We start from the raw sequence: 25755 nt of genomic DNA, 5'->3' as shown, positions 1-25755 counted from the left end.
AGATTCGAATCTTTATAGAACAGTTGTTGGAAGTTTTGTTTATCTCACTATTACTCGGCCAGATATTTGATGTAGCAGAAATCACAATAAGAACAAGATAATTTTAAAAGCTGTTGATTATAAAATAATGCCAACAATTAACTTCTAACACCTATTGATTCAATAAAAAGAATACTAGGCAATATGCATCAAATAATCGTTGATTCAAAGAATATCAAAATTTGGAAAATAACAAATCACGTCTCAAGATATTAAAAAACTGTCGTTCAACAACTCATAAGGTTGTTTAAATACTAAAAGAAAAACGAAGATAGGAATATTATGATTTCACTTAATTGAAATATATGAAGTTAAAACACTATTTACTATTATGATTTAATAATCCACATCGTATTGAAAATAGGATTAATGTTGTAAAAGTTCACTAAAATTACATTTTTTTCTCAATACAATCACGTCTTTCAAAACGTGTCAGAAAAATACAACAATTTTTATTTTTTCCAAATTCAAACATGGTGTTTACGTGACACATTAATTGGTGAATTTTTATGATATTATATCTTGAAAATATCATGTCTTTTAGTTTGATATGTGAAGAATTGACATAAATATTTCTTATTCATCCTAGCCACCTCTCCTTCAATCATAGATGTTGTGATAACTGATTTTATCTTTGAAAATGAGTTATGAAATTGAAAATAATATTTGATGGGCTGTGAAATAGAATAATAAATGGATAAAAATGGAGTGGAGATTGATGAGTTGTTACTTACCCACCGTTGGTTTAATCTTAGCTTTTAAACAAGCAATGATGTTATTGTCTGATACATGACATGAAAGCCATTTCTCAACCATTGATTCTCTTGTTCTGTAAGCATTCCATGTTCTTATCATCATACAATCTCATCAAAATAAATGATTCCAAAACTTAATTTTCATGCAATTTCAGAAGATTTTCATTTTTCCAGGATTGTGGTAACTTTGTCCCTATATGATTGATTATCAAATTATAAAATTTAGAAAATTATGAATTTTACAAGATTGTGGTTGTATGTTTAAAATTTGTAAGATTTAATTAGTTCTAAATCTTTTTTTCTAAAAGAAAGCTTGTTTTAACTCTAATGGTCTCCCTTTTTTCCCCTTTCTTAGTCAGAATTTTTAATATGGCATCTCCCGTTAGGTAATTGATCACCCATAATCTGTTTTTTTTTCAGTACTAAATTATTTTAGTTTAATAAATTTAAATTTCAGATCCATTATGTTTTTCTTTATGGATTTTTTTTAATCTTTCTTAATTGATGTTATATTTTTTCTTGTGGAATTTTGATAGTACCCTTTTTGAATTTTGCTTTTTTTTAATTAAGCGAAGATTTAAATTATTATTAATGATTTTTTTTGTAATTGAACTCATTTAGAATAGACAATTTCTGATACGATCCGTTTATATGACATGAAACAAAATTAAGCCGGTTCGAGTTAACTTTATATAAATTTTGTCATAAACGGATCAATGCATTTATAATACGGTTAAATGGCAGGTTAGACTCGTCTAACCCGTTTAAGACATGTTTAAACATGTTTTTTAGTTATGTTAATTAGTTAAGTTATTATATGTTACCAAATACACTCATATAACACGCATAACTTACTAATTGCTGCTTGTCGTACTAAGATTTATGTTTTTTTTTTCAAAATTTGTTGTTTAATTATACTCATTTACTTAAAAAATGTGTTAAATAGGTTAATGCTTCAAATAAACGTGTTACATAGGTTCAACATGCAATTATTATGACATTTTTTTAGTAAATTTTCTATACATGTTAACCGTTAAATAAACATGTCGTGTTTGAATTTGACTTTTGACACGATTAATTAAAGGGAAGTTTAGCAAAATACCTAAAAAACTAAAAATATTTGCAAAATTTAACTCATAAACTGAAAGTTTGCAAACGTACCTAAAAAATTTAAATATTTATTTTTTTACTCCGCAGTTTCAAACAGTTGCAAACAATTTCAAACAGTTGCAAACAGTTTCAAAAAACACAATTTGAACCGTTTTACAAAACTTTTCGTATATAGTTTCAAATAGAGTTTCAAACGGTTTTAAAAAAATACAATTTGAAACTGTTTTATAAACCGTTTCAAAAATAGTTTATAATAGAGTTTCAAACGGTTTATTGAAAAATAATTTGAAACTGTTTTCAAAAACAGTTTCAAATAGAGTTTCAAACGGTTTCTAAAAAACAGTTTCAAATACAATTTCAAACAGTTTGCAGAGTATTTTTACAAATTTTCAGAGTAAACAAATAAATTTCGAAAAAAGGTTAAAAAATAAATTTTCAAAAACGGAGTATTTTTACAAATATTAAAAAAAACGGAGTGTTTTCTGCAATTTTCCTTAATTAAATGGATTGAAAAAATATTTCCGTTTTCAAATGTGTATATATCATGTTTATCATACGGTGGTACAGATTTGTCAAATTTAGACTCATTTGGTAATTTGAGATATGGAAAATTACTGAGCGGAATGGGCACTCCGCCAAATTGCACGTTCAATAAGCTTTCTGAATAGGATCATTTTGATGATTTTTATTTTTATACTTTCTGAATAGGATCATTTTGATGATTTGTATTTTTATACTTCTAAGTGCTGTAGTTTTTTTAAGTAACCATCGATCAAGTTACATTTTTTTCTTTTTAATTAATAAAATATTAAGTGTCATAAAATAATTATTGAACCTCTAATTTTTGATTATTTATTTAAAGACAACCTTCATTTTTTAGTGCAATTGCAAAAACATTTTGAAACATTTGTTTAATTCTTGGCTTAACCTATTGTTAGGTCCTTAACTATACGTCTTTTGATTTACTGGTGTCTAAACTAAATTTTGTCTCGCTCTAGTCTCTGAATTCAGGAAAACCGTGTCTTCAAATCTTTCGATGGATCTACGTTAGAAATTATGTTAGTTATGTAGCATTTTTTAAACAAGTAACTCGTGACTTTTAGAGCATAAGTCACAATGCTCTTAACGGAAAGACTTCTATAAAGGCATATTTGTTTTTTTATAAATTCGGGGACTAAAAAGAGACAAAATTTAGTTCTGGGATCAATTAATCAGAAAATGTATAGTAATAACTTTAATGACCAAATCTAATATTTAATTAATAAGATAACCGTAGTTTTTCTCTCTTATAATTTAATTGGACTTCACAGTTTAAAAATACTCGAGAAAATGTCCAAAAGTCGAGATGATAATTTACTTCAAAAATCCTAGTTATCCTAAATTTAATTTGTTTGACAATTTTTGAAATTAATGGTTTTGCCGTGGCTAGAGTAGTCTTCTAATCAACCTATCAAAAAAGAATAGGTCAGAATAATTCAAATCGGTATTGGTCCGAACACTCTCCGATATTTAAATCATAATCTGGTGGCTGATTTAACGAGATGAATGTAGCAGTCAATAATGAATAATGTCTCTTTTACCTGACCTATATATTTTCTTTTGGCCTAATCACTCAAAAACCCCTCACCTTTAAACTTTTTTTCAATTCTACCCCGACGTTGAAAATTTGTCAATTTTACCCACTTTTGAATTTTCCGTTTTCAATTGTACCCCAATATTTTAATTTTGTTAATTTTTTTACTTAAATGATGAAATCGTTCAATTAATTAAGTCTAAACATGAAATTAAATTCTTTTTTATTCAAAAAAGTACAAATAAGTCCTTTATTTTTAAAAACTAATTAAAAATCATAATCAAATTAACACTAATTTAAATTATTAATTAATTTAACTAAATTTAAATAAATTTTAAAAATATACAATTAATATATGCGAGACATGGAGAATGTTTTAAACAAATTTTCAAACGCAAAAGACGTTAATTTAATTTTTCAGGGTACAATTGAAATACAAAAATGCAAAATAGGGTAAAATTGAAAAATTTTCAACGTCAGGATATGATTTAAAAGGGATTAAAAGGTCGGGGTTTTTTAAGATATTAGTTTCTTTTTATATGCCCCTGAATTTGAGTTGTAGTGTTAGTCAAATACTCAACTATCTTCAATGAGAGTCTATTTTCTTGTTGAGATAGGTTAAGTTTGATCATATTCCCTATATTTTTGGGATTATTGAGTTCTTCTTCTTCCGTTATAGATAATTATGGTGTTGTCAACGACAACTAGTGCCGAGTCTGCATTTAATCACGTCCTTTAAAAGTTATCATATAAATTCAGCACCTTTTATTTTTTTGCAAATCTATCACCGATGTAAAAACTCGATGTCTTTTATTAACTCGACAACCGCAATTGAAAAAAGAGAAAGTGGAAGGTGTTTTTTGTATTACTTAGGACATTTGTTTTGGAGGAGAAAGACACAGAATTTTCACATCGGTAACAGATTTGTAAAAAAATGAAAGGTTGTGAATTTATATGACAACTTTTAAAGAACGTGATTAGAATGAAGAAAAAAACGGGTAAACGTGGCAATTTTTTATAAAATTAACTTTTTTTTAAAAAATTGAATTTGAATAACTATCTTTTAAAATATAATTACATTTGTTAACTGTACTTAGAGAGAGTTAAACTAATTGCATTGCTCCCTTTTGTGAAAGATGTCTCAAGGTTGGAAAAAACTTATCTTACAAAACTATGAAAAGTAATTAATAATTACCTGAAAGGGAGGACCATAGTTTATGGACAATGATGCCCCCCAATTTGACACTCTTGCAAAGCCAACTTAGAAGCAAACAAGAAAAAACAACATGATTAAGTAATTGTATAAAGGCCTAATACCTTAAAAAACCCCGACCTTTTAGCCCCTTTTCAATCATACCCTGACGTTGTAAATTTGTCAATTTTACCCTATTTTGCATTTTTGTGTTTCAATTGTACCCTAAAATATTAAATTAATGCCTTTTTTATTTGAAAAAAATTTAAAAACATTCTCCACGTCTAATATATATTAATTGCATGTTTTTAAAATTTATTTAAATTTTGTTAAATTAATTAGGAATTTAAATTAGTGTTAATTTGATTATGGTTTTTAATTAGTTTTTAAAAATAAAGGACTTATTTGTACTTTTTTGAATACAAAAGAATTTAATTTCATCTTTATACTTAGTTAATTGAATGATTTCATCATTTAAGTAAAAAAATTAATAAAAGTTAAAAAATTGGGGTACAATTGAAAACGGAAAATTCAAAAGTGGGTAAAATTGACAAATTTGCAACGTCAGGGTAGAATTGAAAAAAACATTAAAGGTCGGGGGTTTTTGAGTGATTAGGCCTTGTATAAATGCCCAAATTAGAGTGTTTATTAGTTTATTGACCCATAAGTATGAAGAGTCTTTGTTGACGAGATCTGAAGCAATAAAATGAATGGCAGTATATGGTCATCTTTTCACACCTCCAACAACCATTCAAACTACGGGGTATAAAATCGAACAACAAATTAATTGAACTTTTGTTCAGTCAAAAATAAAAATAAAATAAAAATAAAAATTGATGATATTCATTGGGATGTGATTATTTGATGCACAAAATTGCAAATGTACGATGTCGATAAATCAAGTAATATAATAATAAGTAAAAGTTGAACCCATGAAGAATTAAATTCAGTACCAAAATTGTTAATTAAGAATTATAGAACTAATAAAATTAGGATTTCTGTGATTTTAATTAAAACTAATAAAAACATAAAATAATAATTTAAGGATTAAACAACGACGACGAATAATTCAGAATATTACTTTCGTATGTATTATCGATACCTTACAAATCTAACTTATATCAATCAATTTTAATTGTTACATGCAATGGTGGATAAATCGAAGATACTAGCTCAATATCGTATATTATTGCTAGCCTATTGGTTATAACTCGTTATCCTGAATCACTCTTACTGTCACGGCTTACAGAACGATAGAAGATAAACGACAATTTATAATAAACGCATTATCGATTAGTAATCCACATAGACCACATAACGCAAGCATGGTGGTCAGACTCATGTTTTATAATTATGTCTTGATTACTCTTTTCCAATTAAATTGTTTAAGTCCCCTCCTCACAATTTAATCTAAGTTCATGCAATTATTGACCAATCAATCACAAGCATTACTCTCAATAACGAAGGATTGCATTAACAAAGAAAGATAGAAGATTAGTTTTCAGAATTTAGATCTAGCATCCATACTACTCACAATATTTCAAGTCAACTAATTTATCTAGACATACTTGAATTAACTAAGCAATTAATAATAATAAATATAATTAAAACAAGAGATTGAAATAAAAATACTTGAATAAAAATCTGGAATTATTCGGAACACAAGCATTCGAATTAAAATTTCGAAAGTTTAAGTCTTCAAATAAAACTAAGGACTAATAGAAAATTAACCTAAGACAAATTGTTTGTAGAAAAGAAAATAATGAAAAACTAGATAGAATACATAATTTTGAGATGTCTTGGTATAGTGGAGGAGTCTTTGATGTGTTGCAAAAGTTGTAGTTGAAATCGGGACCAAAATCGCGTAGGAAAAGGAAAATCACGTTTTAGACTCATAATGTAAAAGTGCCTGATTCCTCAATAGTGTCTGGTTTGGGGAATCCGGCATTTCCTTGGAATTCTGCAAGGAAGACATTTAGAATGCTTTCCGGGCTGATTCATCAATAGTGCCTGGTTCCAAGGAACTCATCACTTTTGAGAAATTCGTACTTTTGTCAGCTTTTTTTTCAATTTGCTCCAAACTTTACGAATTTATTCCGAGTTGTTCTGCTTCACTCCATACGCATAAACCTACAAAATAAGCATCTTTTCAAGCATAATATCCTCACAAATATGTGATAATACTAAATCAAATACTTTAAATATCCTATATAAAATATGTGTATTATTATTCCAACAAAATTTATTTAGAAACAAAAAAGTGATTATTCCTTGATTTCATCCTTAGAAATTAACCTTTTATTTTTGTGAAAATCAAATCAAAATTTAGCTAAATATGATTAATAAATAAATGGAAAATATAAAATTATTAAAAAGTTATTTGACCCAAAAATTAAAATGGACTTATTTGATCCCGAAAATACAAATTTTGGATCTAATTAACTTAAAAATTTAAAATGGGCTTATCTAATTCCGAGAGACTGTTATTTTCAAGGTTTACAATTGTTTTCCTTGTGTTATGTTATCAGTATATTTCACAATAAGATCAAATTAATATTTCTATAAGATTATCCTAGTTAATTAATTTAGATTTGGACATCTTTTTATTTAAATTTATCTTTTATTATAGTTTGATTTTATTTTTTTTAAATAAATCTATAAAAGATTTTTTTTATACATTTAAAAAAATTAATTATTAAACAGAGTGAGTTTAAAAATGTTTTACCTTTGTATTTTGTTTTTATCTCTCGATATTTTCATCAATATGAGAAGATGAAAGAGTTTAGAAATAATAGTGATCTTTGTAGTTCCTCCATGTATGTGTATGCTCACAATTGATGGTAGTACTTTTTCTGGATATTTAGACTGTTTGAAAAAGATAAATTAGTCAATAATAGAAAGAAAAGAAATGTACCTCAGGGACAGTCAGTGCAGTTCACTCCTTGAATAGATTATAATGCACCTCAGCTTGTGTATGAACTGATTAAAAACATGTCACTAATACATATTAAGTATAGATATAAACATTGTCAAAATTCGTATACACAATAATAAGTTGAAATAAAAGTTACATTTAAAATATCGTGGCTGCAAATTTCCTTTAGGCTTATGAGGCTAATAATTATCCATAACTCCTGATTTCTGGGTCTCTTTATAAAAAAAACTCTCTGATGTTTAAAAACGATAAAAAAAGCCCTTTGAAATTTATGACGTCGCTCAAAAAGCTCCCTGGGATCAAAACGCCGACTTTCATTAAAACGGTGACGTGACAGCGATTTCTCGGCTTCCATATTAGACATGTATAAAATATGTCTACTGACACCTCAAAAAACTAAAAATATCTTAAAATTCAATTAAAAAATCAAAAACTCAACCCAATAAAACTCAACAAAACCACCCACCCCTAACCGCCACCCACTGTCATCGTTTTTCGGCCACAATATGACCAAAAATAAATCCGACTGTCTTCTTCGAATACAAATCAGATCTGTTCGTGAAGAACATATTGTACCTGGATCTGTTCTTCCCTAGAAGAACAAATCGAAGAAGACGGCCGGAAAAATTCGGTCCTGAAGACGATAGTAGGTGAGTAGCGGTGGCCAGAGAACGGTGGTGGTGGTTGGTGGGTGTTAGGGGTTGAGTTATTTGGTTGGGTTTAATTGGGTTAGGTTTACTTGTGTTGGTTTTTTTTAATTTTTTAATTGAATTTTAGGGTATTTAATTTGGGTTTTTTATGAGGTGCCAACTGAAACGAGGAAATTGTTGTCACGTCACCGATTTTAATGAATTTGGCAATTTTTTGGTCTTACGAGGTTTATTGTGCGCCATCACAAATATCAGGGGGTTTCTTGATCGTTTTTAAACATAAAGGGTTTTTTAAGGGGGCCCAAAAATCAGAGCCCATGAATAATTATTAGCTATACGAAGACGTGAGAACCTTATGCCTCAGGATCCTCTGGGTATGTCACTACACAAAGAAGTATGTGATTTTCTTAGGCGTAACATTTTCTTGTCGTTCTAAAGATTTTATCATAAAAGCAAAGAAGCATAACGAAAGGTTTTAAAGGCGCAGCTCTAGATTGACTGTTAAGCCGTTACATAGTGACATAAGGTACTTTTAAACCCCACACATATTATAATTCACTTCTTATTTCCTTTTATTTGAAAATCAAATGATATAATATTCCACTTTTATTTTTGTTAGGAATTTAGTTTCCATTTTTTGTGTAATCAACTGAAGCTAAGACTAAATAAAAAAATTTAACTTATATTCTTAATTTGTCTAGATAAGATCATATTATTATGAAATTTAGCGAGTTAACGGCTTCAAATTAAGTTTTACTAATATTTATTAATCGGATTAATCCCAATAAAATACCAAATGTTTGCGTGTTTTTTCAGTTATAATCAAACCTTTCAAAATCGGCTAGTTTATCCTATTTTGAGATATTTGAAATATTTTTTAGCCATTTGTTAATCAAACTAAAAAAATTGTCATGCGTAAATAGGCTAAACTAGCCGATTTTGAATGATATGGGATATTTGAATCATTTTCTAGTAAAATCAATCAAAATCGGCTAGTTTAACTCATTCACGAATGACTAATTTTTCCGTTTGGTTCACGAATGGTTAGAAAAGGTTTCAAATATCTTAAAATGGCTAAACTAGCCGATTTTAAAAGATTTGGTTATAACTGATAAAATCTGCAAATGTTTGGTATTTTAGTGGGATTAATCCTTCTTAATACTTTAGGCTTTTTGGCTTAAATGCACAAAAAATCACCAATTTTCGCGTGTTTTTGGTATTTGACACGAACTTTTAATTTTGGCATATAAATACATAAACTTTCAAAATTTTACAACAATGGCACCAACACCGTTTTGTACGTAAAACGGTGCCTTTTACACGTAAAATGGCACAGTTTTGAATAACAGATACAAACGTGATACATAATTGCAAAATTAGAAAGTTCGTGTTAACCATGTAAAAATTTAAAGCTCATGTTAAATACCAAAAACACGCGAAAGTTGAGAATTTTTGATGCATTTAAGCCTAGTGTTTTTGATAAAAGTATTTTTTTTTTAGTTTTAAAAATAAATGAAATAAAGAATATCAAAGTTAAAAAATTAAAGTAATAGAAGTAAAAGAAAAATTAAAAAATTGAATATATTAAGCAATCTAATTTCATAAATTTATAATTTGTATTTGTGTCAAAAATTAAGTTTAACGACTAAATTGAAATTGAAATTTTATTAGTCAAGTCTTTTAACTCGATTGACTAACATAAAAAAATAGACGGAAGGATTAAATCGTTGGCGGAAATAAAAATGAAAGACTGTATCATTTGATTTTCAAACAAAATAGACAAAAATATAAATTATGACATATGTAAAGGGCGTCCGAGTAATTTGCTCAAATATTAAATATCATTTTTAAAACATAAAATAAAGCATTAAAATTATCATTTTAAATTGATTTTAATCCAAAAGCATATCTAACATTCCATTCTACGAGTTCGAATGTAAAAGTAATAAATTGTAAAATAATTAAAGTAAAATAAAAGACTAAATGATCAGAAAAGGCTAAATCTTTCATGAAAGTTTCACAAAAGTCTAAACTTTTCAATTTTATTCAATTTGTCCTGAAACGCAACATTTCGTTTTAATTTTTTTCAATTATGTAATTTTACTCATGTGACGCATGTTGGCAATTTTACTCACCAACTTGTAATAAAAGTGGACTTTAAGTCCGTGTTGTCGAACCCACAGAGATGAGAGGTTTAAAGTGAGTGAAATATGATTTTGAACTTTAATTCAGAAAGCAATGAAAAGATATTGGTTTTTAGTAACAACTAAACAACTAACCAATAACTAACACTAATCTAGCAATTAACAACTAAATTGGCGATTATAAAAGACTAAAACGATTAAGAATTAACGAGAATTCAAATGATAAACGAGGTTTGGAGGTCGACAATCCACCTAGGTCATGCATTCTCGGTATTCCAGTGTAGGGTCATAAAACGAGGGCCAAGCGTTTCTAAATCGCAACTCTCGCTCTCTCGAGTCTCAAAGAGCTACAAAACCACAACTAATCAAGCTTAACCTACTCTCGTAGCACTAAACACAATTAGAGCAATTACAATAAATCACAACTCAAAGGCCACTTAATTACTAACCCACTCTCATGGTGTCACTAATTAAGCATCTAATTAATTCTTTGCAATTAATAAACCCTCTCTCAAGGTGAATCTTAATCTAACAACAATACTTAGGTAGCTAGTCTAAGCAAGCCTTAGGAGCATTAATTAGAACTACTAAACTAACCCAAACCCTAACCCAATCATGCATTAACTAGGATTCATATCAACCCCAAACAAGGGGATTTAACCAACCATGGCTAAATCAACAACAATCAAACAACAAGAACAATAAAGCATTAAAGAGATAGAAGTAATTACTTTAAGTAAGAAGGGAAGACATATCATAAACAAGATAATGAAGATAGAAAACCAAAAGCTTGCATTAATGAAGATAAACCCAAGTTACAAAAATCTGGAAATAATCCTCAAGAACAGCAAGAACAATGTTGATTTTATTCTAAGAGTAGAGAGAACAATAAGAATTAAAAGTTACACTAAAATTGATGTCTCCTACACTAATGAGACATACCCTGAAAGAAGAGATAAAGTTGTTTATATAGTACTCCTAGAAAGGTAATAAAAGACAACATATTACAAGAGTGTTTGCCCAAATAAGAAAGTGGGCCTAAGTCTTGAGCCTTTAAAATTTGAAAGCTGAGAATTAATTTTGCACTGGTCCAGATCGTGACCCTCATGGTCCAGATCGTGACCACCTTTGGAGCATTTCTCTCGGTACATTTCTGATGCTAGGTCACGATCGTGACCCTCAAGGTCCAGATCGTGACCTCCTTTAAAAATGCCTCTTCGTCGTTTTCTTGCTCCAAGACTTTGCCGAATCGATTCTTTGCCGGTTCTTTCCGCTTTTGGGGCCAAATAGTCTCCATTACGCTCCAATGCTCCTAAAACGCATACACATACGATAAGGCACCAAAACACTTCAAAATACGTGCTAAAATGTATTAAAACGTAATGGAAACGACTCTAGATATAGGAGTATTTTACTCCTATCAACGCCTACGTGGCTGTCACGACCCAATTTAATGAGCCGAGACCGGCGCTAGGGAACGAGAGTGCTAGCTTTGGAACCCGTAGCAAGCCTAAAACCACTATAAATTTTTCGCGAATTAAATATATTATTCTATATAAAACATTCTCAGAAAATCCTTTTTAACATCATTACTATAAATATCAAAAATATCTTTATTGCTTTCTGAAACTATCGCGAATCACTCTTATATACTAGGGTCTTACTGAGCGACATCTCATGTCCAGCACTGCCCTGTCTCTAATCATAATCGTAACCAATTCCACTTATGGTAATTGGTTAAAGAAATCAAACGGTTAAAATATGATCTTTATAATTAAATAAGATATATATAATATACTTTTATATCAAATCAGAGTTACCCATTTAAATATACCGTTTGAATTTGAATCTTACATTACACACAGACATCTATCGACTACTGCAACTCTACGAAGAAAACGTCCCTGACATACTCTTTCACTATTGTAGACTTCTGGAACAAGAGAAGGAAGTCCGTTCTTTAAAATATTTTTATCTGAGAGAAAGACTGTGAGGGGTCAGTATATGGTAATATACTGAGTGAGTTTATACATTTACTAATAAGTATTTTATAAATCATAAAACAATGCAATAACGTTCAAACCTCATGTAGCCAAGTATAGGATCTGATTGAAACCCTAATCCGCAAACATATTAATCATTCATCATGCAACCCAATCATTAATATCAAGTTGTGAGTCCAACTCACTGGTGGATCCAACCCACTGGTGGGCCCAGCCCACTAGATACGGGGACTCCAGACTACACCGTAGCCGAGTGCTCATTCGTATCAAAATTGTACCTCAAATCTCAAATTTCATATTTATAATCAACTCACAGCTGTATCAAATCAAAACTGGTGATCACACAGTCCTATTGCCGCTCAATAGGTAGCACGTTCCATCGGATCAATACTGGTTTCAAATCAAGCGTATGCGCAATTCATATAAAAGTTTCGCATATAGAACATGCAGATCAAATATAAAGCAATATAAAATAATTGCTTAAATAAATACTTTAAAAGCAAATCGTATAAACTCACAGTGACCGCTTATTCCAAAAGTACTCTGGTGCTCAGAATCGTCTAGTTTCCCGAGCTCCTGTTCCAGCGGCTTCTTGCCTCGCCGGATCTAAAATTATTTTAAAAATAATTGACTTACGTCAGAATCCTATTCTAAGATTGACTCTAGACTCGAGACACGACACACTACTTTTATTAATCGTCGTGCTTCCCACGTATATTCCGATAAACGGTATCTAACTCGTTTACGGATTAAATATTACTTTAAAATCGATTCTCGTTTAACCTCGCCAGGTTAACGTCTCAAACTATTCGATAATTAATCGAATACCAATTGATTTCAAATCTCGATATGCGCGTACGATAAATTTTTCGAAATTAAGTCGATCGGCGAATTTTCTTTGCGGGCGAGCGGCCGACTCGTGCGGGCGGCGGACATACATCCCGAGGAGCGGATTGCGGACACACGCCCCGCATATGCGGGCGCGTCGCCCGCCTATGCGGGCGCACGCCTATGCGGGCGCGTCTCCCGTCTATGCTAGCGCATCGCCCGCCTATGCGGGCGTGCCGCCGCCATACGCGGGCGCACCCCCCGCTTCGCGGGCGTGCCGCACACACCATCCCGCAATTTAACGATTTTCCGACGTTCTTTCGATCCAAAAACGCTCCAACACACTCTAAACACGTAATCTAACCCCAAAACACTATAATTCAATTATAATCGATTAAAACGATATAATCGTTTCGTGGCCTAAAACTTTAAATCGATATAACTCAAAATATATTCGTTTAAACGAGAAAACGTCAAGCTTACCGTGATTCGCTTCTGGAATACGATCAATTCGAGCTATTAAATGTCGGAAACGGACAAGAAACGAGATCGAGCGATGGAACCGTGAGCGAGAGAAAGGAATAAAACTGATGAAAGATTTTTGAGGCTCTGGATCATTCCTTCACCTGAAGGAAATCTTATATATTCTGGTTAATTTGCACTTTGGTCCTTGAACTCTTTAACTTAAACCATTTCTCTATTAAACTTTCTATTTTAACTTAACGATTACTTTAACTAAATTACATACGTATTATATATATCCAAATAAATAATATAATTCTAAAATTATTATTTCTCGTCAAAAATCCTCTAATTTCTATTCTTGAGACTCAATTGGCTAATTTACATTTTAGCACTTAAACTTTTCAAAAGTTGCACTTTAGTCCAAAACGTATCCGCGTCCAAATTTTAAAAGGTCTCCGATTGATTCGAGACGTTTACCATAAATACTATAAACTATTTCGTGGACCTCGGCGAAATAATTCTTATCTCGGAATTTATAATTTATTTTATATTAATTTTCTAACCCTTTTCCTTTAATCCCGCTAATCTGCTCAATAAAAATTACTTTAAATTCCCGATATAATTAAATTAAATCCTTCTTAATTTAATTTATCAAAATTCACGACACGTGGCACGACTTAATTATTCTAAAATATTTGGGGTATTACAGTGGCGCTGATGTTGCATGCCACACATCAGCGCCACATAAGCAATATTGTGTAATTGGATAAAATTGAAATGAAATCGCGCGTTTCAGGACAAATTGGATAAAATTGAAAGGTTTGGTTTTTGTGAAATTTTTATAAAAGGTTTGACTTTTTTTTGTTATTTGCCAAAATAAAAAAACACATAAATAATTGTTTTGAGCTCGTGTAGGTACTAGTTTTTGGTTCTCATAAATACTAGAGAAAATTACACCATTTACCAAAAACAAAAATTACAAAGTACATGTTGACTTTTTTCATTTACAAAAATTCTAGTTAATTTAAAAATATTTACAAGAACACTAAAAAATAAAAAATAATTACAAACATACGGTGTATACTGTTGGTATAATGTCATAAACTAAGAATAATACTAATATTATAACAACATTATACTAATATCATACACATAAGAACATTCTGAAATTTTATTAATATTAAATAAAAAAAATTATCAAAATTACCTCAAATCTTATACTAAAAATCAAACTAATAATATACTAAAATTATACTAACAGTATACCAAGAGTATACATATCAAAACATACTGAAATTTTATTAATATTAGATAAAAATTAGAGAAGATCACAAAAATACCACAAAAATAGCTCAACATTTCACACATTGTCACCTAACTCCCTTATTTATCATTCCTACCACAAAAGCAAAAAAGTTTACAACAAACACCATTCCATTAAATAGGTGACACATGGCAAGCATAATACCATCTTAATAAAAAGGAAACACAACAACTAGCACATGTGATTTTTGTGTCAGAGCGCGTCAGCGCGCGTCATAACGCGTCAGCACGTCAGAGCGCGTCAGCGCGTCAGCACCTATAGCAAGCAAGCATCAACAAATTATAGACACAGTTTTGTAATATCATATGATACATCTCTGATACATCTCTGATACATCTCTGAGACATCATTTCAAAAAAAAATTGATAGTAATCTATTTATTTTTTAAAAATATATACTGATTATTTATAGTATTTTATTATTTCTGTACATTTACAAATATAAAAATAATCCACAAAACTATTCAAAATAATATTTACAAAAAGTAAAAAATTAGTTTAATTAACTAACAATAAATAATTGTGTATCAATGATGTATCAAACAAATATAATATTGATATATATCGGACACGGGTCCGATGCATGAATAATATATTTTTCATGTATAAATTATGTATCGAAGATTTATCAAATATGTACTAAAAATAATTTTATTAATTATTATCGAATATATTGTTCATACATACCGAACACGGGTCTAATGCATGAATAATATATTTCTCATGTATAAATTATGTATCGAATATGTATCAAACATATATTAAAATGAATATATAATACATGTAATAAAAAATTTGATACGTCGCAAAATGTATCAAATAAGTGTAAAAAATAAGTGTAATAAAACTGTATATATCATGTATCTATTTAAATATATATCGTGTATAAATTTAGTAAAAATGTATCTATCATGTATATATTTAAATATATTTAAAAATATATCTATCGTGTATAAATTATGTATCAGTGATGTATCTATTAAGTACATTTAAAAAATATATCTATCATGTTTAATATTTTTTTATAAATACCACGTATAAATTATGTATCGAAAATGTATCACGTATGTATCCAAGATGCATTAAATATATATCGGAGATGTATCAAATATTTATCGAATATTTTGCACTTATACTCGTCTTTCTCATTTCTTCCACCTTAGGACTTTCAGTCAAATAATGAAAACAAACTGATCAAATATATATAAAACAATAAATATAATAATATTAATTATAAGCTTTTTTAAATTTAAAAACGAACCAATTGAATTAGTCAGTTAATTCAATTAATGTATCAAATATGTATCTATAATGTATAAATTGTGTATCAGAGATGTATTAAAAATATATTCGAGTTATAATTAAATATAGTCGATTAGAATTAAATAAAATATGTATCGGAGATGTATCCATTTTTTAAAATATAATAACAAACGGATCTGATTAGTCGGTTGATTTAATAAAATTGATAAAAAAATAAAAAAAATGTCTAAACGATCTAAATTATATATCAGAGATGTATCAAATATGTATCGAATATGTATCCAAATATGTATCAAAAATATTCACTAGCAAATTAAGGGTTACTTTTCCAATAGTTGTAAAATAATAAGAATAAAAAAAAGTAACATCATCATTCTCATATTCACTAGCAAAGTAATGATTATTTTCAACAAAAATATTAATTATTAACTAAAATTTACCAACTCTAAATATTATAAATATGCACCAAACAACAAATATGTATCGGAATATATATATTTAAAATATGTAACAGAAGTAAAAAAATTATAAAATTAATTTGATAATAGTCTATTCAAATATCTCGAACTTAAAATTAATATTTTTAAAATTTTATATAAAATAAACTATTTTAATATGTTATATTTATAAAATATAAAAATAAATTAATGATTTTTTTTAAATATTTAATATAAATATTTAACATTTAAATAAATATTTATATAAATATATATTATATATTTAATAAACAATGTATGGGGACCTTTGGGAAAAAAGGTCCCCTTTTATATACTATATGGGTAACAGGTGCACCATGCACCTGTTCCCAAACAATTGTGATGACAGGTGCAGGTGCACCTGTCATCACGCTCAGCAGGCCTGACGCGCGTCAGGCCTGCTGAAAAGGGGATAATTTTTTTTTAAAATAAAAATATTAAATTAGGGTTTATTTATAGGACACGTGATGTTAATAGGAAAAGGTGGTGGTGGATGAAATAAAATATCCATATTTGGTAACAAAGTAAATAAACTTAATAAAGTTGTATTGTGTGAAAAGTGAAGCCTTTTTTCTTGCTTTCTTGTTATTTTCTCTAAAAATTACGCTAATATTATACCACATCGTATACTAAAAAATAAACTAATAATATACTAAAATTATATCCACATTATATAAATTGTCTAGTTCATTACCAACTATAGTGAAAATACATATAAAAAATGTACATGTTATCAACTAGAAAATATATATAAATTAAAAGTAATTATCGATATACTAAAAATATACTTGAAATATCCAATAATAAATCTAATATTAAGTTTAAATTTTCTGATTTATAGTTTTAATAATACCGAAACTATACTAAAACTATATATACACATTGTATTTTTGTAAATAATTTTTATTTTTTGGTAGTTTTGTAAATAATTTTAAATCAGTCGTTATTTTTATAAATGAAAAAAGTCTAGATATTTTTGTAGATATTTTTAAAATTTTGGATACTTTTATCATAATTTCTAAGTATTATTAGAAGGTCTGAGCTCATTAAAAGATAGTTTGGTTAAACAATCCAGCTTCTTTCTTGTAATGTATGCGATAAATTTGGCTAATTATCACTAACGGTCCTCGACTTTTATCCTAAACTTTCCTAAAACTTCATAAACTTTCAAAAGTTTCCCTAAACCCCCCAGACTTTATGGCGGCGCTCATTCACGGTCCTTATGGACGAAAATACCCTTACAAAAAAAATGGCGGCTGGCGACGCCAAGTCATCTTGAATGTCAGAAAAAATTCAAAAAAAATTAAAAGCCGAAAATATCCTGAAATAAGTCAATCAGACTAAAATCTAACCAAACCATACTCAATTACATCCAACCATTCTCATTCAAACCAACCACATTCAATTAAACCCAACCGGTCAACCGCCGGCCGCCACCCTCCAGTCATATTCCTGAAAATTTGTTCTTCTTGAGAACATATTTTCGATATCTGTTCTCAATAATAGATTTTGAGGAAGATGACCGGCGGTTACCGGAGGGCGGCGGCGGGAGGCAACGGGCGGCGGGCGGTTGACGGGTTGGGTTTAATTGAGTGTGGATCTAATTGAGCGTGGTTTAATTAGTTTGGTTAGTTTTTAGTTTGATTGACTTATTTCATGAGTATTTTGGCTTTTAAATTTTTTTGTATTTCTTCTGACATTCAAGATGACGTGGCACCGCCAGCCGCCAATGTTCTTTTTGGAAGGGTATTTTCGTCTATAAAGGCAGTGAATGAGCGCCGCCATAAAGTCCGGGGAGTTTAGAAATTTTTTGAAAGTATAGGAGATTTAGGAAAGTTTAGGATAAAAGTCGAGGACCGTCGGTGATTATTAGCTGATAAATTTATATTGAATACTTAATTTTACTATTTTTTGCTTCATTTTCAGAAACTGTATTTACTTTTCCTGCCTCTCTTTTCTTTGATTAAGAGGGTGTTATGTACAGTGTGTGCTAGGGTTTAGTCTAGCACCCTCACCGTATATCCTTTATTCTTCTTTCAATTATCTATCAAATAGTGATTAAAAAATAAAATCTATCCGGATTAAACGATATAATAATAATTTTTTTTATTCATCAAAAATATTATTATTATTAAATGATTTGATTTTATTATTTTATCTTTATAGGTATATGTATTAAAAAAGATAAATTAGTGTTTTGGTTAGCCATTAATTTTAACATTGACGGTTTTATCCGGATATATTCTATCTCTTTATTTTTAATATAATCTTTATTAAAGTGAAATTATGACTGATTTTATCATTTGTTTTTAAATTCGAAATTTTATTAGTGATAATTGTTTTTGTTCCAAGGTAGATTTTAGCCTTAATGTGTAGCAACTGTTATAAATAATAAATTGATCCATAAATTTTAAAATCCATGGAGTTTGTTCGACTACATTTCTTCATGTTAGTCCATTGAGTAATTATGTGGCTCCAATTATTTATTAACGACAGTTCTAAGCTGTCAAAGCTTGAGGTTGCATGAACTTAAACATGCCTTTTCGTCATAATTTTATTTTTATTCTCTTTTAGTACTAAATTTTTTTATTCCTCATATTTTATAAAATATTACTCAAGTTAAAAATTAAACATATTATTTTTTATCATTGATAATTATAAATTAGAATGAAGTATCTTTAAAAGGAATTCTTTTGTTAAAGAGAATTGGAAACTTTTCTTCTCAAAACATTAATCATACTTAAAATAGTAATACTAGACAAATTACATCCAAGAAAAGTTAAAAGTTAGTGGCAATTGACTTGAGAGATCTTCAAATTAAGATGACAAGTTAACCCTTTTTAAGCTAATTACTGAATGCAAGGCATTAATTAACTCGCCAAATTATTTTCAAAGCTCAACCAACTTCTAATTATCTTTATTTTATAAGCAGAAAATCCTCACTCTTGGGGTAATTTTGTTACTTCAAGTTTGCTAATAGAAAGAACCTCTACAAAGCAATATAGCTAGCTACTTTGCACAATTTTATTAATGACTAATAAAATACTCTCCTCCTATTTAAATTTTTTATTTTGTTTACATACAGATTAAAAAAATTATATTAGTATTTATCTTTATTGATTGCTTTAAAATTTTACATTATCATTAATATATGCTGATTTGTGTACGACAATTAATATAAGAAAAGAGAGAATAAAAGAAAAATTATGTATTTATTCGATCCAATTATGGTTTATCCAATCATAATTTTTTAAACATTTAAAATTGGATATCCGAAATATTTGATTCATATTTCGGATAAACCATTGGATCCGATCAAATATTTCAAATATTTGAAAGATGGTTTCAATTAAATATTTGAAATATGTTATTAATTATGATATTTTATCTTTTATGTTATTACATAAAAGATCATAATTTTCAGATATCCAATTTTAAATATTTGATTTATCTGAAAAATGTAAATTGAGATAACACTAATAACCCTAGCTAGGGCTAAACCATTGGAAGCAATCTCATAACTTTTATGTTATTAATTATTTATGCTTTGACCAAAGAAATGTTATTTTCCATTCTTTTTGTCATCTATATTTTTTTCCAACTAAATGTTACGAATTTGCACAAAAATAAAATGTTCCAAAATTAAAACCTATATTGTAGGTACCGAAATAAAATTTCTGATAAAGTTTGTGATTAGTTGAAAATAGAACTAACATTGAGCTTGATAGGTGCAGTTCAAAATTCACAAATTGGTCTAAAACAAAACGAAAAAACTTTATGTAATATGTAAGAAATGTTTGTGAAATTAGGCCTTAAATTCTTGTATTTCAAGAATCCACTAACTCACCTAACATTAGCAAAAACGACATTGTAGCAATTCACCCATCAACCTATTTTCTATATAAAATGTTGAAGGTAGCAAGTCCTAGATCATATCAATATAATAAACTAATTAAGCCTGCAAATTAACAAGTAATTAAATCAAGATTTTGATTGAGAGAAGCCTAAGAAAGGCAATAATAATTCCATGGAATCTTTGTTTCGTTTTCTTCTTCTTCTGGTTTTCTTTCTTCCGGCTGTGGTCGAGTGCAGGATTCGGCATTATAATTTCAATGTAAGTGTTGAATAATTATCAGTTATTATTATTTATTTTTTCTGATTATAGAAAAATGAGGTATATGTATTAATGTCAATGAAATTAGAGTATAATGATATTAATGATGATAATAAAACGTAACCATGCATGCAAATATTTGAGCAATCATGAGAAATAAAATTATCATGCAGCTTGAGAAAACTCATAGAATCATGCAGCTAAAGTTTTCTCATAGCAACATGATTCAAATGGGCGTAACTAGGGACAGAGGGTGGCGGCGGTCCGCTGACCGGCAATCACATACTGTTTTTTTATTTAACCGTCTTGTTTTTATTTTTCTTTAGTCATCCGTCTTTTGTTTATCTCTCGTATTTTCTCTTTATTTTTTGTTCTGCTACTGTATAATTATTATTTTTATTTTGATAATTTGTTAAAATTCTTGAATTCGGAAACTCGTAACCTTATACAGTATTTTACCAACTCGACACCCAATATGTAACGACATAATTATATTTAGCTAGTAGTATAGCAAAGTGAGTTCTCACGCCATGATCACCAACTTGTTCAAAAGTGTAATAGAAACTCAAGATCTTGTCAATTAAACCAAATTTGCCGATAAATAAATACAAAAGAATTAAGCAAACCAGCCAAAAATAGAAAGATTAAACACAACATCAAAAGGTTACCATTTCACATCACAAACAGTGACATGACATATTATTAGTTGTAACTTGTAACAACTGAAAAACAGTTGTATTAACCTTGTAATGCACTCTTCCGATTTTATAATTACTATAAGCTTAATTAATTTCATTTTTAATTTTGTAAAATGGACAGGTTGTGATGAAAAATACTACAAAATTATGCTCAAGCAAGCCGATCGTTACGGTCAACGGAAAATTCCCAGGACCCATTCTATATGCTAGGGAAGATGATACAGTTCTTGTACGAGTTGTGAACAAGGTCAAATATAATGTTTCTATCCACTGGTAAGATTTCTGCTTCAATTGATACTACAATTGTAGCTAAAGCAGTATATTAGATAAATAAAAGGACTTAAATAGCAACTTGTCATCTGAACTTGCTCGTGTTGGTCAATTAGCATACAAATTAGTCAGAATAATTTATTATCAATTTGTCCCTTAAAATTTGATTTGACAAATTCCGTTTGGTTTGATATTGATTTCGAAAAATTTCAGTTAGGTATTAGTGCAAATCCAATTGAAATAATTAAATGGAAACCGACTAGTTCAGTTCTATTTGAATTTTTTTAACTCTTTAAAAATTTAGTTCGATTCAGTTTTGAAATTAGTTTTAATCAAACGTACACTCCAAAATCATGATTTCTACTTAAAAAAAATAAGTTTCTGAATAATTTGATGAGAAAAGTAGTTTTTATACTCACTGATTCTTATTAAATAATTAGTTTTTTATAAAGCTTAAAGATACGAAAAAACCTTCGAATTTTTTTTGTAAAAAAATACGTAAGCCCTTTTACTTATTCTTTTGCCACTTGGGCACTTAATATTTTTAAACGGTGCAAAAAACTTGTCAAATTTTTCAAAAGAGCACATAAGCCCTTTTTGTTTACATATTTCCACTTAACCCCTCAATGTTTTTAGTTATTTCTATGTCATTTCAAAAGATGGGGGTTTATTTGCATTATTTAAAAACGCCGAGAGCCCAAATAATAAAAAACTATCTAAAAAAATGTAAGGGTTCTTTTGTACTTTATGTCAAAATTTAACTAGGCTAATTTATGAATTCCATGTTATTTGTAATTTTGCAGGCATGGAATTAGGCAACTGAGAACTGGATGGGCTGATGGGCCAGCATATATTACACAATGCCCAATTCCACCGGGCCAAAACTATGTCTACAATTTCACCATTACAGGACAGAGAGGCACACTGTTATGGCATGCTCATATCCTGTGGCTAAGATCCACTGTTCACGGTGCCATTGTTATTTTGCCTAAGCTCGGAGTTCCTTACCCTTTCCCTAAACCCCACAAGGAACAAGTTATTGTATTGGGTGAGCTATTTTTTCTAAATTTAACTTGGAGGACTAATATGGTAATTTTCATGGTTGTCAAGTATTAATTAATTTGATGTGAATTTCAGCTGAATGGTGGAATTCTGATACTGAAGATGTTGTAAATGAAGCTCTGAAATCTGGATTAGCACCAAATGTGTCTGATGCTCACACCATTAATGGACACACTGGCTCCGTTCCGAATTGTCCTTCACAGAGTGAGTATATATTTATTTTTATCACCACAATTTTCTGATAAATTCTTCGGAGTTATGAAGTTTCGAGTTCGAGTTCATTTATAATAAATTTGTTTTAAATTGAATTAAACCAAATTTTTAAATATTTCAAATTAAACTGATCCGGTAGATTTGGTTGATTTTTTTACTTTAGTTTTTTTTGACATGTTTGTACCAAAACTAAACTTAATTTTGTAATTTGCAAAACAAACCTGATCCGAAAAAGCGAATTTTTGTTGCATTTTAGTTATTCTGTTTGGTTCGGTTTTTGTATATAGTTTGTTATTTGATAAAAATTAGTCACTAAAGTACATAAATTGCTAAGGACTTGTATAAAATTGTTTTTGCAGGCGGATTTAGATTGCCGGTAGATAGCGGCAAGACCTACATGCTAAGATTAGTCAATGCTGCACTCAATGAAGAGCTGTTCTTCAAGATTGCAGGACACCAACTTACAGTAGTAGAAGTTGATGCTACTTATGTTAAGCCATTCCAAACAGACACTGTCCTAATAGCCCCTGGTCAGACAACAAATGTCCTCGTCACCGCGAACAAAAATTCTGGAAAATACATAGTTTCCGCTTCTCCGTTTATGGATGCACCAATTGCGGTCGATAATAGAACTGCAACCGCTACCCTTCACTACTCCGGCACGCTTTCTACCACGCCCACAGTCACCGCCACTCCTCCACCGCAGAATGCCACGGCGGTTGCCAATAAATTTACCAACTCCCTTCGCAGCTTGAACTCGAAAAAGTACCCTGCTAATGTTCCTTTGAAAATTGATCATAACTTGCTCTTCACGGTAGGTTTAGGAATTAACCCTTGCCCTACTTGCAAGGCAGCTAATGGTAGTAGGGTTGTTGCTAGTATCAACAATGTCACTTTTGTCATGCCAACTACTGCTCTGCTTCAAGCTCATTTCTTCAATATTAGTGGGGTTTTCACTGCTGATTTTCCGGCTAATCCACCGCATGTTTTTAATTTTACTGGAGCCGGACCGGCTAATTTGGCAACCGTAAAAGGAACTAGGGTTTACAGATTGAAATACAACGACACAGTTCAACTTGTGATGCAAGATACTGGAATTATAGCACTTGAAAACCATCCTATTCACTTGCACGGATTCAATTTCTTTGTTGTCGGTAGAGGATTAGGGAACTATAATCCGAAGACCGATTCTAAGAATTTTAATCTCGTTGATCCTGCTGAGAGGAATACAATCGGTGTACCCACCGGAGGATGGACTGCTATAAGATTTCGCGCAGATAACCCTGGTAAATTTTCTCACTGAACTCTTAAAAATAGAAAAATGACAAAAGGGTCAAATAGGCTCGATTTTATTCATTAAGGTCAAATAGATCCAAAATTTACAAATGAATCTAATTTTTTTTTATTTCATCTTGATTCAGATCTATTTGTTCTTTTCTTTTAAAAAAGTGGGAATCTACTTGACCTAAATTGATTAAATTGAATCTATTTAATTCTGCGACACAAATTTATGGACCGAAATAACTTTTTTCTCAATAAAAACTTATTCCTTACTCCTTAGTGCAAATTCTTGATCAGTAACTAATTAATCTGTAATCATATATTGTTGTGTTTATATAGGTGTTTGGTTCATGCACTGCCATCTAGAAGTGCACACAACATGGGGACTTAAGATGGCATTTTTGGTGGATAATGGCAAAGGACCTAATCAATCACTCTTACCACCTCCTAAAGATCTTCCTAAATGCTAAAATGTATGCAAAGATTTGTAATTTTAGAGCAGTAGCACCTTAAAAATATGAGGTGTTTGAGAGTGATTACATACACATAAACAAGAGAAAAGAAAGAAGAAAGTGTGAATTAATTAAAGAATGTTATATTTGTTTCTTGAGTGAATAGGTAAATTTTGCTCAAGCAAGTTTGAATAAAATTTGTAATATACTTTTGATTCATCAATGAAATACAAAAGCATTTTTTTTACTTGAGTTTATATGGTTTAATGTATGATTTGGCAAAATTGTTTGTACACCATTGATCGTTCAGCCTGGGGCGATGGTGGGCGGCGCTCCTTTCCGCCTCCCATATTGTACTTATGATATATAGTCCACTGTTTGGATCGTTCAATGTTCACCCGCCACCATTAGGGATGTACATAAGTACATTGGCGTGTTTTTTTTTTAACAAAGGCTAAAATTTCCATTAATAATAACGAAAATTACATGAACGGTTTCTCAACATACTGAGTCAACTATTCTAGAAAAGATGATGAGAGCTGTAAAAATACAGTCATCGACTAGGGTTAAACTAACCACCAAGGGTCACCTAAATTTGTAGACTAAAACTAGATCTAATAATAAAATCTAGATTTATTGAACGTTCTAAGGAAGTCTAACTTCGAATGCACGCCTGATCACATTTTCTGTGATACATCTGTTCTCTTAAAGATTAAAATAACATCGATATTGACGCAAAACATACCTGTACTTGATGAAATCCGTCGTAAGATGCTGCCTATAATTGTTTCAGAGATCCAAGTCGTTTGCACCGCAAAAAACAATTTCATCTCGAAAGATGAAAAAAACTACTCTTAATTTCGATTAGATTAGATCTAATCTCAATTAAAATACTATGATAGAAAATAA

The 25755-nt window shown here is 29.8% G+C and overlaps 1 protein-coding gene across 1 annotated transcript; it reads left to right on the top strand.

Annotated features, from left to right (window-relative positions):
• Positions 1-20685: 20685 nt before the first annotated feature.
• LOC126665829 (laccase-4-like) lies at positions 20686-25093 on the top strand. The gene is made up of 6 exons (XM_050358759.2): positions 20686-20870; positions 21690-21841; positions 22642-22886; positions 22976-23104; positions 23473-24399; positions 24734-25093. Exons 1-6 carry the CDS (start codon positions 20784-20786, stop codon positions 24862-24864), a joined length of 1671 nt encoding a protein of 556 aa, XP_050214716.1. The 5' UTR covers positions 20686-20783; the 3' UTR covers positions 24865-25093.
• Positions 25094-25755: the final 662 nt, after the last annotated feature.

Source organism: Mercurialis annua, linkage group LG1-X (assembly GCF_937616625.2).
Source record: "Mercurialis annua linkage group LG1-X, ddMerAnnu1.2, whole genome shotgun sequence".
NCBI classification, from domain to species: domain Eukaryota; kingdom Viridiplantae; phylum Streptophyta; class Magnoliopsida; order Malpighiales; family Euphorbiaceae; genus Mercurialis; species Mercurialis annua.
Note: the sequence above shows the minus strand (reverse complement) of the source record. Positions and strands in the feature narration are given on the sequence as shown.

Coding starts and splice junctions, on each gene's coding strand:
- LOC126665829 (XM_050358759.2), top strand. CDS start 20,784: ATGGAATCTTTGTTTCGTTTTCTTCTTCTTCTGGTTTTCTTTCTTCCG. Junction 20,871..21,689: donor TTCGGCATTATAATTTCAAT/GTAAGTGTTGAA, acceptor TAAAATGGACAG/GTTGTGATGAAAAATACTAC. Junction 24,400..24,733: donor ATTTCGCGCAGATAACCCTG/GTAAATTTTCTC, acceptor GTGTTTATATAG/GTGTTTGGTTCATGCACTGC.